The 16,351-nt window shown below is 40.3% G+C and overlaps 1 protein-coding gene across 1 annotated transcript; it reads left to right on the forward strand.

Annotated features, from left to right (window-relative positions):
• The first annotated feature begins 204 nt into the window (after window positions 1–204).
• On the forward strand, window positions 205–10,607 carry LOC120512559 (astacin-like metalloendopeptidase). The gene is made up of 13 exons (XM_039730971.1): window positions 205–313; window positions 544–568; window positions 3,002–3,018; window positions 3,392–3,416; window positions 4,251–4,322; window positions 5,121–5,255; window positions 5,869–5,986; window positions 6,726–6,904; window positions 7,021–7,105; window positions 7,498–7,625; window positions 8,566–8,681; window positions 9,116–9,341; window positions 10,330–10,607. Exons 1-13 carry the CDS (start codon window positions 251–253, stop codon window positions 10,362–10,364), a joined length of 1,224 nt encoding a protein of 407 aa, XP_039586905.1. The 5' UTR covers window positions 205–250; the 3' UTR covers window positions 10,365–10,607.
• Window positions 10,608–16,351: the final 5,744 nt, after the last annotated feature.

A 16,351-nucleotide genomic window follows, 5' to 3' on the forward strand; every position in this document is an offset into this window, starting at 1 on the left:
CAGCAGGAATGAATGACCGTGGGAGGCCCAGGGATGCTCGGGGCGGCGGCGATAGCGCAGCACCCGGAGATGCCCGGGGGCTAAACCGGCTGTTGAGGCAGCAGCAGAAGTCTGCTTCCTGCTGAGATTCCCATTGGCTGGGGCAGGCTTTCCCAGGCCGGGCAGAGCGGGCTGTGCGCTATATCTAGCGGCAGAGCTGCCGGTCCGGCAGGGATAAGGGCTGGTCCCGGTGCTGTGTCCCCGCCGCGCCATGGAGCTGGTCCTGGTCCTCGCTGCGCTCCTGCTCCCCGCCGCCCTGGGCTTCCCCATTCAGGTGAGAGCAGCTCCGTGCAGTGGTGCCCCATCGCCTAGCTGGTCTGTTCTTCCTGGAGTGAAGCTGTTAGGCCCGCTTTGATAAATTTTCTGCAAGAAAATATTAGTAATGTCATAATAAATAAAGGTAATATAATGATTTAGTTCCTCTGTTCGTCCTGATTTTGATACTATTGTTGCTGCATTTGTCAGCTATGGAAGAATAATGCCTTTTACCTGTTGGTTTTGCAGGAGAATTATGAAAACAGCACAACAAGTAAGTAGGATTTATACTGTATTTTAAAAGCACCTGTTATTTCTTGACTGTTTATTACATTCTTGGTTTTGACTTGCCTTTAGAGCATGTGAAAGCACTGACAGGCCTTTTGAATAAGGCTGTGTTTCATAACTTGTTATTGAGCTGAGTGCAGATGTGTTTTTACAAAGCTGTGCTTTACACAGACTTTTGGGGCATGGTTTATTAGGTTAATTTAGATGTGCTTTCACAGGCTTGAAAATAAAATTTTAATTAGACATCTTGATACCTTTTCATTAAGTTGAATGCTATAATAAGACTGCTAATCATTTGCCTCCGTTCATCTGTATGAAAAATATGTCAGACATCAAAGAAAGCTTTGCTTTGTTCTGGTTTGGAACAGCCTTAGCTGAACAGCTTTTGTTAACTTGTAAAATACAAGGAGATAATTGCAGACCTTCAGGGGTCAATGGAAAGAAAACTGTAGGCAGACTTTAACTACAGCAAGAAACTAACAGGCTGGGTGTAATGTGTGCAAAAAGAAGACACCTTGAAAAAATTTGCTTGACATAGAGCAAGTCAGTGACAGAAGAAAATTGACAAATTCTGCTTTTGAACTGTCATTTATGGCATGGGGAAAAGGGATGTTGTAAAATTACTGCTCAGTAGATTTAGAAGGGACCAAGGGACACTCTTGCTCAAGTTCAAGGTAGTCAGTTGCTCAGACTCAAAGTTGCAGGTTTATTGGGACAAATGCATACAATGAGTTTTAATTTATCGTTGTTACTGCGTTTCGTGCCTTTTGAGACATCTTTCAGTATTTAGAGTGTAGGGAAAATGTGAGCTCTATAATTTTGAAAGCCCTATCACACCAGATGTTCATTTCATCAAGGAGATGGCAGACGCCTTCTGTGGTGTCTCATTTGGGTTTTAAAAAGAAGTTGCAGGCTTTATGTGCCTAGGAATCTGGAGCCTAATTTCCACTGGCTTTGACTACTCAATTAATCTAGTGCCTCTTGGGTACATAAATTCTGGATCTGGTCAACCCATCTCAAAAATGTTCTTCCCTGCAGAATGTTTTTAGATGCCATGGATCTGACGCAGCTGGTGGGAACTCACTAAATCTTTCTATAATAAAACACCATCACTGTAGTGGACATCCATTGCCATGTAACTGAAAACACAGACTGAAGTCTTTTTGGCACAGTAAAAGCAATTCTGTTGTGGGTCCTAGATGGAGTCTGAAGAGATTTCCTCATTAGAGCAATAATTATGAAAAGGAAATGGTGCTGCAAGGTGTGATAGAGCTTGGTATATATTTTACTGAGGAAAATTATAGTAAAATTTAGGGCACAGATGGGCTTGGTAATAATGACTGCTCACATGAGTGTTCCTGTTTCAATGTTAACTGGGAAAAACAAAATCCAGATGGGCTTGGTAATAATGACTGCTTATAGGAGTGTTCTCTGTTTCAATGTTAACTGGGAAAAACAAAATTGTTTCACACTTTGACAAGGAAGACTGTAATTATTAGGAAACTGGAAGAGATTGCCAGATAGGCTTGCAACATATCCATCATACTTAAGAACAGGTCAAACAAACTGTGGTCAGGAATAATACAGATAAAACTGTTTCTGCTTCAGGGAAAGCAGACAAACTGATGTCCTCTGAAGGTCCTTCCAATTTTTAAACTTTTTTGATATTACAAAATGAAGATAGAAATGCATACATCAGGTCAGATTTTCACTTCTGGTTTGTATCTAGATTCCTATGTTTGGTAAAAATCAGAAGACATCACAGTAGAAAGGCACCTTAGGACTCAGCTTTCTGATATTACAAAATGAAGATATAAATCTTCATACATCAGGTCAGAGTTTCACTTCTGGTTTGTATCTAGATTCTCATGTTTGGTAAAAATCAGAAGACATCACAGTAGAAAGGCACCTTAGGACTCAGAATGGTACCAAGCTGCTATCAGGTGCATACTGAAGCTGAGATTATTTTTCCCATGCTAAATTATAGCCTCCATCACATGTTAGAACCTTATTGTTTGACACTGTGAAACCAGGGTTACTGTTGAGCTGGTTAGCCTGCACCTGTTGCAGAGAAATCTGCACCTGTTGCAGGGGGACAAAGCTTTTTTTTTTGTCACTGATTTCTTCTGCAGTTTTCCACACTGAAACTGATAAAATGCTTTGCTGATTCTTAGATGGCAAATGATCGTGAGTCTGTTCCTCAGCACAGTCTACTAGGAATTTTCATAGTTGTTTGATTAAATATATTTTTAATTTCTGTGCCTGTGCATCAGCTGTGCACTCCATTGCCCTCCACGCCTCCAAGCAAGGGATCTGCCAAAGGCATTCCCATGGCTGAGGAGGTCCATCCATGCTGTTGAACACTGTGAAGTTGCATTCAGAGTCTGATGCTTGTCTTTTTTCTTTTTTTTTTTTTTAGCAACAGAACCTACTGAGGTAAGGAAAGCTAGTTCAGCTCTTCTGATCAGTTTGGGGTTCAACATTGTGGAAAATAAGGTCAGGACTCTTGGACTCAACTAATATCCACACCTGTGAAGAAAAGTCTTTGCTCAACTGTGCATCAGAGTCTATCTGAACCTTATTCCAGACTTCATATTGCCTTTATGATATCCCTATTTGCCAAGGAACAAAAGCAGAGTATCTACCACCCTGTGGTACTTCTTTATACATGGCACAGTACATAAAAGCTGCATTGGTGAATGATACTGCCAATGTTAGCATGGACGCTGTTGATAATTTATATGTTTTATTATTTAATTTAATGTTACATTATAAATTGTGAGCTAATATTAATGTATCATTCTTGCAGGTTACTACAGAGGAAAATATATATGGTATGTACTACTCCATCTACAAGTACATGTTTGAGGGAATATACTGTTTGTTATCTACTCAGTTATTTCAGAAAATAACACAGACTTAATACAAATTAACCTTTATGAGGAATTTTATATGAATACACTCACCACAATGCTTCATGCAAAGCAGAGTATCTTGGTTTTGTCCAATTGCTTGGCCTTGCTAAAAACCTCAGCAGTTACTTTTGCTAAAAATAGCTCTGTTTAATTCATGTTCTGAATTAGGTCACTTCTAAAGGTTAGAAGCACAGAGGTCAGGTGTTTCTGCTTTTTACTGATGTCAAGACTTGCTGCATAATGCGCAGAGTTGGCTGATTTTTCTGGCAAGGCCTTTGAATCCCTGATGCTGGGCTTAGGTGGGGACATCAGTCTGACCCGTGGAACAGGAATACAGTTCCAGTTTCATTGATTTTGAGGGTTTTTCAGGAGGTCATCATGTCCAGCAAGAAGTAGCAGGACTGTTCTCCATCTGGTTTTGTTTCTGTATCGTATGTTGTGATTTGAGTGTGAGTTGTTCATAAAGAAGTAAAACTGTGCCATCTCAGGCCTAAAAATATGATGGCTAGGAAAAGAAAAAAGGAGAGAATAAAATAATTGAAGGAGAATGGCTCTTGGGACTAGATTAATGCCAAAAAAACACAGCTAGGAGGTTCTCAAGGCTGTGTCAGTGAACAAATCCCTCCCAATCCCTAAATAGGTTCTCTAAGTTTTACATGAGTCACTGGAGAAATCATGCATCATCAGAGTAAAAAATCAGGATTCATATTTCCTCTGGGAACGAGAAAGTGATACTCTTGTGTTTCTGCACAGAATCTCCTTTGCCTACAGAGACTGATGAGGAGGATGAAGATATTTTTAACAAAATTCTGAAAGTTAACAAAGGTAATGCCACCAAATACCTGTCTATAAGGGGGCTGTCTTTGTTGCTTTTTTGGGGTGATGTGGGAGGTACCATGTCTTACCACAATCTGGGCAGATGTGTTTCCCATCTTACACACCACCATGGAAGAGATACCACTGGGATTAAGGTGTGGTCTGCTGAAGCCCTATAGCATCTTAAACTATTGTGTCAGTACTGATGATCCCAGGTGTGGAGGCAACTGAAAACTATTCAGACAGTTTCTTCAGCTTTAGCTTTCAACATCTTTGGACATAAAGAGAAAATGTGGGTATTTGTATGCTTTAACAGTCTTTTTTGAATGAAGCATCACTTGCACTCAGCCATCATATGGTTTTGCAGTGCAGACTCCTACATAAGCTACCATCAGTTCCATGCTCACTGCTCCAGACTTCCTCTTCTCTGATCCTTCCAAACATTCCCTGATCTATCAGCTTGTTTTTCTCACATTTTCTCCTCCAAGAGTCATTCAAGTGACTTTACTTGAAGTAAAGTAGTCTGTAGAATGAGACACCAAATATTCCTACAGTTTTCTCCTGATAACACTCCTTTTTTTGGTTTGCCCACCTTCTTGGGTTTCCTTATTGGCACCTCCTGCTTTTGCCCTGTACCTTCCTGGGGAGATATTTGATGCCATTCATTCAGTGTCACATGATGGGTGAATAAACAGTACCAGAGTAAAACATCATTCTTACTTTTGAGACTGCTTGTTTTTCCAAGTGTGCTTAGCAGGTGTCCAGCAATTTATGGCTCAAATGTTTCCCCCCTTTCTCTCTCACCAGACAGCTCCCAGTTCTTGCAGGAAGGTGACATAGTTCCACGAAGGAGTCGCAGTGCCATCAACTGTCGCCATTGCAGCTGGCCCCAGTCCAGTGATGGGATTGTTCGTATTCCCTATGAATTGGATCCTACTTATGGTGGGTTTGAATAGAAATTATTTTTTAAATGGGTTTTGTCCCATACGTTTCAGAGAGAAACTGAACACAAACAGTTGAATAAATTAATTCTAAGGATTTACTTGTGCTGTGCAAGCGCAGACAAATTTTAATTTACAAGGACCTGAACCAGAAATATTCATTGAGACATTTTGCCTGCATCATGTTTTGGGACTGATCTCTTGGAGACAACAATAACCGTTCCCTCTAATGGTGTCTTCCAGAATACCTTTGTCTATAAGGTTCATGACTATTACAGCGGAGCTTCAGTGATCTGCTTTTCATCAGCAAAACAGCTTCCCTTAATTGTCTCCAACTGTCTAATAAGATACATTAAAAATGGCCACTATAATTAAGAACAAGTCGTTAAAAAAAGAGGCACCTGGATACGTTTGGACAAATATCTGGATAAAGGATCTTGTGCCAGGTTGTTAAAATTTTAAACAAAATTCGGTACTGAGGAAAAAAAAAAAAAAAAAGAATCTAGGCTAATGTTTCTGTCCCTCATTTACCCTGATTTTGAGAATATGTGAGATTTTAATCGCATCTGCTAATGTCTGCTTGTGACCCCTAAAATTAACCTTTTCTTCCCCAGAGGAGAACCATGTAAAAGGGATTCATGATGCCATGGCAGAATTTGAAGCACTGACTTGTATTAATTTTGTGAAGCGCAAGGCAGAACGTGACTACCTCAGTATTAGATCTGCTGATGGGTGAGTTGAATGACAAATTAACAGGTTATTTCTACTCTTATTTTTTAATCCTTTCCTACACTGATTCTGCTTGACCTCAGGAAACTTTTGTTTTGTGACAGTACCAAGGTATCTTCCTTGGCAGCCTTACTAGTGCACGGGCTCATCAGGTACATCAGGAACTCACTGCAGGCACTGAAATAATACAAATAAGGGAAAAGCACCATTAGGGGGGAAAGAATGTCTAAGCTCATGTTTTCTGTGTGGTATAATGCACACTTCAGCACAACATATATTGAATACTGTAGGTCCTATCTACCAAAGTAAACCAGCTTCAACTTATGAAATAAACATTTCTCTGAATCACACTGTTGAACATCAAGCTCAGAATTAGAGCTTATGAGAAAATTGTTCAACACTTAGCTTGAAAGTTTATCTCCATCTTATCTCCAGCTCTGATACTGTCTTTAGTATTTTGAAAAGAAAAAAAAAGTTATTTCAAAGGAGTTAAAGTCACGATAAAGTCAGAATTCAGGAGCCTCTGTGCTAAAAAAACTTGTCCAGAAAGATTTAGCAATGATCACACACTTTGTTCTTTTATATGCCATGGTCACTTTTGCCTCTGTACACTCTAACTATCACAGTGGAGAGAGGAATCCTCCCACAAGAGGTGTGTGAAGGGAGGTTCTCTGTCCTGCCTCTTTGCCTGCCTGCCAATAAAAATCCCATAAGCCTTGTTGTTGTTCAATGCCTCTCTCAGCTGCTGGTCCAACTATGGGAGAGTAGGAGGTGGACAGACTGTCTCTGTGATGAAAGCAGGCTGCATGTGGAAGGGAGTAATTCAGCATGAACTGGAACACGCTCTGGGCTTTTTGCATGAGCACTCTCGAAGTGACAGAGATGAACACGTAAAGATCATGTGGGAGTACATCAGTCCTGGTGAGTACTTCAGTGTGGGAAGTGGTGTAGACACATCCTACTGCTCCCAGCTCCCCCTTCTCCCCTGAAGGGAGTAGGTAGGAAGCATACTCTAAGTACAATATCATATATTACAGCTGACAGACCAGACTTCAAGAAATTTGAGAACTCCAATAACCTGGATCTTCCGTATGACTATTCCTCAGTAATGCACTATGGCCCGTAAGTAGCAGCATGGCATTACTATTTCAGGAACTCAAATCTCACATTAGAAATAGTTTCTATCATGACTCTCTCCTAACTACCATTTTCCCCAATTCCCCTTCTGAGGAAAACATCATGAGTCAGTTCAGACCAGCTGCTCCCTAGGACTGGGATACATTGTCCCGTAGCTTTCCATTAGGGAGCCCTCCACTGCTGGGCTTGGGAGCAAAGGAGGGCATCTGGACATTGACTCTGCTTACAGGTGGACATCTCAATGAGACCTGTTTAAACAGCACTATTAGTCACAGGACAGCTTATGTACAATTGTTGTTCTCCCTCCAAAGCATCCTACTGAATCCTAAAAGAAGTTATGGTGCTTAGAGAACATTGTTTCTCGTGGGTCTTTTCAGATACACATTCACCAATACCACTGGGAAAGCAACTATTGTACCAATTCCTGATAGATCAGTACATATTGGACAGAGACAAGGGATGAGCAACTTGGATGTGGCCAAAATCAACAAACTTTACAACTGCAGTAAGTATCTCCAGACCTATCCTCAACTCAGATTTGGGCACATTACAGAGACAGCAGTTTTTCATCAGACTGTGAGACTATTGTCATGAATTCCTGGTACCCACTAGGGTTACTCTGGGAGGGAATGCAAAAGTGAAGCTGGAGGCACATTGTGATTAGTGAGAAAATGGAAACTACTTCTAAATTAAATTAAACACATTTGCTATTAGCATAAGTGGCTGCTGTGCAACTGGACTAACTGCATACCACATTTTAAACTTCAATGGAATCAGCAGACAACTATAAATCCCAAAAAAGCCAGATATCACTGCTCCTCATGGCAGCTGGTATTTAAGACCTGAGCCAAAACAAAACACTTGTATGCTCCTTTGAACTTGAACAGTTTCATGTTGCCTTGTCCAGTTTTCAAAAGTTTGTCATTCTAAGTTTGTATGTTTAAACTCTTTATATGTAACCTCTGCTAGAAGAAATTTTTATATACAGTCACAGAAATTTATTCAATCAGAGGGAAAAAACAACTGATGAAAGTATTACCTCTTGCACCCCAAGTGCTCCTCCTAAGCTTAGAATTTAAGCATTGCAGAGGCATCATATTTGTGCTTGACTCTTCTGACATCACTTAACTTCCCCTTCTCAGTGGAAACAGTGACACCAACTGCAGTGAATTGAAACTTTTCACTCTTTAGAGTTGCAGAAGGAGAGCTCTTGCTAAATGACAGAGCTAATCAATAAAAACTGAATGCTTTTCAGAGCACTATTTTCCTATTTGATGCATTATGTGAAATTAGGACAACATGATTCCTCCTTTTAATCAAGAAGTACCAGTACTATGAAATGAATACTGACAGATCAGAAAACAGAGATCAGTCCATTCTGAAGAGATTGTAGTTGTGAATGACTGAAATCTTCTGCAATCCTGAAGCAAGTATTTTTTCTTCAGGTCGCTGCAGCACTATTCTTGATGGACCTTCTGGCTTGCTGAGATCTGCCAACTACCCAAAGAATTATTCAGATAACACCAACTGTGTCTGGCTCATCCGAACACGATCCAGAAAGGTAAACACAGATTAATAGGGGTCTTGAAATATGGCTGAGCTTCTTTCTACTTTAAGCATCTTGTGTTTTGTACAGCAGTTGCCAGATGAGATATTCTTCATGAGACAAATTTCAGGCTAGTGACTACTTCTTGTGGAGAGGTATGTGTTTAAGCCAGGTATAGGCAAGGACAATTCAGAGTTGTGATTTTGAAAAAAACCTTCATAAGCTGGGTTTCAGGTTTGCAAAATCAAGACAAAGCTCCTTGAGCATGGGAGCATTCAGTGATTAGATCTGAGCCCTGCAACTTCAGGGGAAGAGAGGCAAAGCTGAGTAAGCAGTTCTAGTTTGTGAGTCCGTGCTTGGATGCAGTTTAGATTCTGTCTGTTTTAAAGGACATTCCATGAAAGAAGTATACTTATATATTAAAAGCTGATTTTTCTCTTCCCTTCCAGATTTCCCTAAACTTTCAAGCCTTTCAGCTGCAACAAACCAGAGGCTGTCAGGGTGATTATGTTAAAGTTTATGATGGATCCAGCAAGTCTTCTCCAGTTCTAATGGACAACACCTGTGGATCAAAGATCCCCAATGGCATAGTTGCTTCTGGTAATCTTATGCTCGTAGAGTTCATCACAGATGGTGCCCAGACAGCTTCTGGTTTCCAAGCCACCTTTACTGCTGGTAAGTCTGAGAACAGGGAGAATGGCAAGGAAAACAGTCCATGACAAATCAACCTTTCTATTCACTCAGGAAAAACATTGAAGAACTGCTCTCCCATGAAAGTCATCGCTTCCTTCCTTGCTTTTGACATAAGGGATCAGTTCTACACTGACCCCATTTATTCATTCATGCAGATGGGGCCACACTCAGGATAAGTGGTGTTAGCCAGGTGATTCACTGCTCACCTCCCCTCTCAGATACGTGCCATTTCAAAGCATGTGCCAATAAGGGTAATCAATTTAATGACACTGCTAGTGTTACTAGCACAGTAGAAAGAGAATAAATCATAATGCAGCATTTTAGTATATCATTCCCCTGGAAAAGGTGCAGTTTTCAATGGCACAGTTCAGAGGGTGAGACAGATCTACAGTGAACGAAGTCACCCAGCCCCTTGACAAGAAGAGAGGCAGCATTTCCATGGTCAGGATTCCTGGAACCTTTCCAGCTAGAACACATTTTCTTCAGTCCCATTTAATTAAGAACTAAGGCCACAATTAAACAATTAAGTGACCGCAGGCTTTTGAGTTAGTGTGTGCCAGCTAGAATAAAGGAATTCTGGTGTGTGACTGCAGCCTACAGCAACTGCACAGCAGTGCAGCTTGTGTTGGTGGGCAAGGAAGCTCAGCTGTGTCATGCAGCCTTGTATCTGCTGTGGCATAAGGACAAGCACAAAGAGTTTGCATGAATCCATGGAAATGCACTAACTTGACCGTGTAGCCAAACCAAACCAGCAATTTTGCATTGTCTCTTTGTAGTATCTATTTCTGTCCACTGTTGCCATGGAAAGAAAGAAAAATTAAGAAACTCCCTGTGCCACATTGCTGTGTCTACAAATATAAAGCCATCTTAGCTGCCAGATAAAATGTGATTTAGCATATACATATTTTAGAGATGCTACAGTTTGTTCAGAGACATCTGAAAGATAAGTATTCTCTCATTTCATTTACAGTGAGGACCCAAAGAAGATCTAGCATCCACAAGTGACTTAATGAAGAAGAACCTATTCTGTGAATATTGAAATTATGTGTTTCCTACTTTGTTCCTATCTTGGCTTGGATCAGAATGAAATTTAATTCTATTAAGAATCAAAGTTTTCATCTTCCTGAAAAAGTTTATTCCCCAAGCCATAAAAATGTACAAATTCTATATATCTGGTATATTCCTCCTTTTGTCTGCACAGTTAAGTTATTACCTCTTTCTATTTAACAATTGAATAAAAAGCTTCATTAAAAATAAGTTTCTGCTTCTCTTTTCCAGTAGTCACTTCCAGCCAAACACACTATCAATGTGGTCTGAGTTCTTAGCCCCCTTCATTCAGTCACAGGGATGTCTCTTAAGTATACCACTGACATCATCATGGGTTTAGTTAGTTGGCTGAAGGGACCAGCTCCAAACGTTAAAAAACCATTTCATGGTCTTCACCGTCTATAGCATGAAAAGGTCTTGGACAGAGTCCTACACCAGCCTAATATTTCCACTTCAAAAAATGATTTATCTCTTCCAAATTCTGTTATATCCTTAAATCACAAGAAAGGTGGACAAGACAAACTTACTTCCAGGAAACGACTGGTACTTCCTACTGCAGTTTTCCTTGTACAGTTCTGGCAGGCAGGGCACAGCTAAGCGTACTTGTTTAGCTAGAAGCCATTTTTGGTCCCACAGAGATGATTAAGCCTATCACAGGGCAAGATAATGCTGCCAGAGTTCATGCACATGTTCAGAGAAGAAATTCTTTGTCAAGAAAGTAGCTAAGCTCTTATCTTCTGATCTTGTAAGAGATCTGCAAAGGTGTTAAGAGTGTTTCAACTCCTGGAGTGTTTGTTTTATAGCCTTGCCTGCAATCACACTTTTAAAATTATATTCTCTTGACCAAGACAAGCCTGTAAGAGAACTGAGAACAAAACAGACTGCTATTTTAATTTGAAGCATAGACAGATAGTTAAATATATGACTAACCTGGGTATTTAATACTTGTATTTTTAAGTCTGAAAAGAAATATTTTTTTTCTGTTCTTACCTTGTAGCACTACAAACCTTGACATTTTCCTCAGAGAAATACACTTCTAGAAAAGAACAATGGGAAATTAATATGAATCTCAGACTAAAATTTACATGGAAAATGATTTTTTAATAAATTATTTTATTTTCTTAAAGGAGGCACCAAAAATACTTAATCTGAAAGAATTTGCTCAAAGGCCTATCTGTGTTTATACTGAAAGATGATGAAACAGTCAGCTCTTGAGAGAAGCTTTAATTCCATTGAAGATTGCTTCCTTACCCACAGTGGCTGTGCAAATGCCTCTAAACACAGCAATCTTCAGTCTGCCTTAGAAGAGGGATTTTTTAGTTCTTCAGACACTGCAAGACAGGTTCAGCTTCTGATGTTCACAGAACACTTGAGTTCTGAGCAATCAAGTGTTGCTATCAATACATCATTAAAGTAGTCCTTCTAAAATGCTGTTAGAAAATGTAGGTCTAGAAATTTTTTTTGCCAGTTTTGATTCCTAAGTTCCTGCAAAACAAAATGGAGGAAATAATACTTCATGTATTATGTTAGTTCTGGTGAGGACTAACATCCTAGCACTACTTTTGAGAGGAATTTCAGTGTGATTAAGGTGTTCCACACGATGATGAAAAGGCAGGCTCAGGTGATTCAGGTACTTATTCTTGAAGGAGGAATAATGATTTCAGTAAGAGTTCTGAAATATTGTTGGCAATGGCTGAGAAATTAAAGCTGTGATCATCTGTATATTGCTGAAATTGCTACAATAGTTAAGAAGTTTTCTTTTTAGGGAAACCAAGCAATCCGTGCCAAGAAAATTTAGACCCAGTTGATGTTAAGAGCCTGCAGTTTCTCCTTTTAATTTCACTTGAAGAGGAGCCACTTCCCTGCCAAGATGCAAAGTCCAGGTCTGTGTGGACTTGGTCTGATCCTTATTGCACAGGACTGCAAAAGGCTAAAGGTGGTTACAGAGACAGAGCCAAGGTTCAGCCCAAGGATGTGACCATTCAGTTGCTCCAGGACAACTCTCATGAGATACCAGCAGCTCAGGATGTGGTGAGCAGCCAGGCAGTCACTGATTCTACCTGACCTGGTGTCCAGCCATCAGCTGGAATGTACAGGGACAGCAGCACCAGGCAGCCTGTCTGTGTCTGAAAGCCATTTCTGTCCTGAGGACTGTAACATCCCCTTGCTGTGACCATAAATGTCCCTTGTCACAGTTTCAACCGGAGGGTAGGAGCACCCTGTTCAGTGGGATCACATCTCACCTTACTGCCCTATAGCAAAGTGTAGCATTTCCCTCATGCAAGTGGGATCTCTTTCCAGCTCCAGGGACATGCAGAACCCCACAGACAGGGCTGCAGGACACCTGAATGCCAGTGGTTTCATGAGGCTACCACTGACTGGGCTCAGTTCACTTCAAACATTGTCACACACACACAAACATAGTTATACCTGCATCCTCGTCCTCATCCTTGACCAGAAGAGATATCAGATAATGCAGCACCATCACCTTCAGAGACACCATCTTGTTGAAGAAAACACCTGCTGAGCAAGAGAATATTTCAGCAGGGAGAGCAACATCACAAATCATGATGGTAATTGTCCTGGACCCATATGCAGATATGTGCTTAGTCCCCTCTGGGACAGAAGTGAGCATCTCCCTCAGGCAGTCCTAGTCTGGAAGCTGTAGTGGCAGGACAGAGCCCCAGGCACATTTTGAGCCTCCCCTACAAGTTTATGCTTCTGGGGTGCTACCCAAGGGGTGTGAAGCTGAGACTTCTGAACCAAAACCACTTTGAGAATGTGGAAAACTTCCCAGGGATGCAGCAGAATATCTCTTTTAGGACACTGTCACTTCCCCCAAACTACATCCATAGCAATCCAGCCAGGCCAGTCTTTGTGGAATGAAATACAAAGATTTCCAGGAATGCTGCAGGGATGGAAATGTGCACGTGCGGGAAATCACTGGAAGAAGCAGCCAAACAAGGGTTACAAGAACAGCCTGTATTGATAACAAAGGACATAATTCCCATGACACAGCAGCCAGGAGGATCATGGAGGAATGCAGTGTTTATGGCATGACCACAGGGTCTATACTCCATCCAGCAACAGCACAGAAGACCTGTCAGTGGAAAATCCTGCACTCACGTGCCAGCAAGTTTGCAGCTACTGAGTGTGCCTTCCCATTTTCCCGTTAGCACACAGGAAAAAAGATGTATCCTTTCAGCAATGACATACAGGTTGTTTGAACATGAGAGGTTTTCCTGTGAGGAGGCAGAAGGCTCTTATTCCCATGCATATTTCAGTATGTCTCCCCCTCATGGTCTGAATTCTTTTTCACTGGGCACTGCACAGATTCAGGCAATTATATGAGGGATAATATATTTTTTTGCTTTAAGAAAAGTAATAACTTGTAGTCTGGCTTTTTGACTACTTTGAATTGTTAAAACAAAGTACCAAAACCTGCAACCTTCCCTTTCCCCCTTCAATTGTAGTGTGTACAGTCATTCATAACAACTCTTCTGAATCTCATTCAAGCTTCAAAGCAATTGGTATCATCCTTGACCAGGAGAATCCATGAAAATAGTTACAACTCAAAGCACAATCAGAAGTTCATTAAACAGTAATATCATCCTACATCTTCAGTGAATGCTTGTGTTTTTACATATATAAGAATGAGAGACCAAACAATGGAAATGAAAAGAAAGCATTTTTATTTGCCATTAATGGGCAAAATAGGTGTTGTCTAAATTTGCCTGTTTCATATCTCTTTCAGGAAAATTATAAAGCCAGTATCACAATAAATAGGCAGATACAGCCCACTAATCACCACGGAAGTTCACAGTGACAAGGGAGATCCAAGGTCAAATGGTGAAACTGGTCCACAGGCCAGGACTCATGGCCAAGGGACACACAGCAGGCATGGCACAGCTGTGACACCACTGGAGAGGGACACACTTCCCCTATAGCTTAACCAGAGACTGAAGGTGTTGGTCTGAGCTGCAGTGAGGCTCCTGGGCCCATGTGTTGAAAGCTTGGAAGGAGCTCCTGAGTGAAGCTGGTCAGGATAATTAAGGTTTCAATGCACTCAAGGATCTCTAAGCAGGAGACAAAAAGGTGTCAGGAATGTTGCTGTTCTTTTGGCAGCCAGTGGTTTAGGACAGGCTTAAGATGGTTCTGCATGAGGTACCAAGGTAACTAGACAGCAAGTACCACAGAGACCCATGGAACTGTCAAACCATCTGCACAATGAAAGTGCTTAAATCTTAGGACAATACTTAGGTAAATGTTTTATTCATTATAAAGCTTTCTATCATTCTCAAGCCTCAGTCTGAATTACCAACCAGAGTTGTGGGCCCTGGTTTTAGTCAGTATAATATTTATTCATATCCTATATTATAGGAGTTATTTTTTATGATTGGAGTTTATTTTTTAACTCTCCACCTGTATTGAGAGCTAGTATGTGAACATCAATAGACCATGTCTGTTTCTTCCACGATCTTCCTGCTGCCTTGTCCTGCTGGCAGTTTGTGTTCCAAAAAATCTTATTTGTTTTGACTCTTATCTCAAGCCACTTGATGGCAGAATCTTTTGTTTTTCTTTCCAGTCCTCTGTCTTGGTGCAGATATGTACTTCCATTACACAGCTGTCTTCTAGAACATCTTTTTGGATGTTTTTAATCTATTGCTATTACCTTTTATTCACTGTGTTATGAGATTGTAATGATTAAATTCAGTTGTACTGTCTGTGCATAATCAATTTAAATTGAAAGAAATAAACTCAGAAAGAATATTCACACAAGGAGATATATGTTTATAATTATTTTTGGTTCACTTTTAAGCTTTCATTTGCTATATATTTTATTGTTCTTCTTGTCCACGGCAAACTTGGAGAAAAATTTCTATTGGATTTAGCCAAAAGGAGTTAAGAATCTTCTGAGTTTTAGAAGGATGCATGATCATCTTAATATAAAGATTCAAAAGTATTTTTTTTTAGCAGTAAGCAGTCCAAAACTGGCTGAAAGGCTTCAGCTTCTAAACATCAATGGTTCTTCATTGTCTTATACTTTGCTTTCACTAGCTTGTATAGGTCCACCTCTCAAATGCACATATGAGCATTGGTAACTAGATTTCCTAATATATTTAGATCTAATTTATCACATTTATTAACTACCACTGGAAGTAAAATGGCATGAAGACATAGGACTGTGGAGCAGAAGTATTGAGTTAGGGGTAACTGATGGACCTGGCTTGTGGAAACCTTTAACTGAAAACTCGGTTATATCACGTGAGAGGAGTAAAAGGAGAAGCTGCTTACAGGAACACGAAAAGCTGTAGGAAACCCCCAAAACCTGATTCAAGTGAGGTACTACTGGTTAGGCTTGAGGTCTATTATTAGAATCTGAAACATGACTCATTCACAGGAGGGCAATGCTGAATGCCCCAAAGGGAGAAAAAATGGATGCTGCGGTTACACTTAAACTCCCAAGTGTAATCCCTTCAATCTCCTGCAATTAAAACAGCTGCTCACAGGAATGAAGCTGTGCAAGAGAGCTTAAAATAGTCACTTCTGAATGAAACCTAGTTGTAATTTTTATAGGCAGTAAAGTCACTGGTCTTTCTACAAACAGAATAAATAGCCAATTAAATCTGCCCTGCCTCTTTCCATGGTATTTAGTGAGATATTTTTACAGCTATAACTCAAAGTGTTTGATACAATAGGATTCAGACTCCTCTTTGCATTGGTTCTAGAAGACATTATTTTTAGCCAAATATATGCCATTTCTAACAGCAGTCTAGAGTTGTTTTTTGTAGCTAAGCAATACTAAGATGTCAGCTGATGGACAACACTCCAGTTTAAAGTGTTCCAGAGTCGATCAGCTAGTGATGTTTATTTTTAACATCTGTACGTGTTGGATATGTGCATGTAAAACCAGATATATAGGAAATGGATATCTAGCATTGTTT

This window comes from Passer montanus, unplaced genomic scaffold (assembly GCF_014805655.1).
Source record: "Passer montanus isolate IOZ18808 unplaced genomic scaffold, ASM1480565v1 scaffold75, whole genome shotgun sequence".
NCBI lineage: Eukaryota > Metazoa > Chordata > Aves > Passeriformes > Passeridae > Passer > Passer montanus.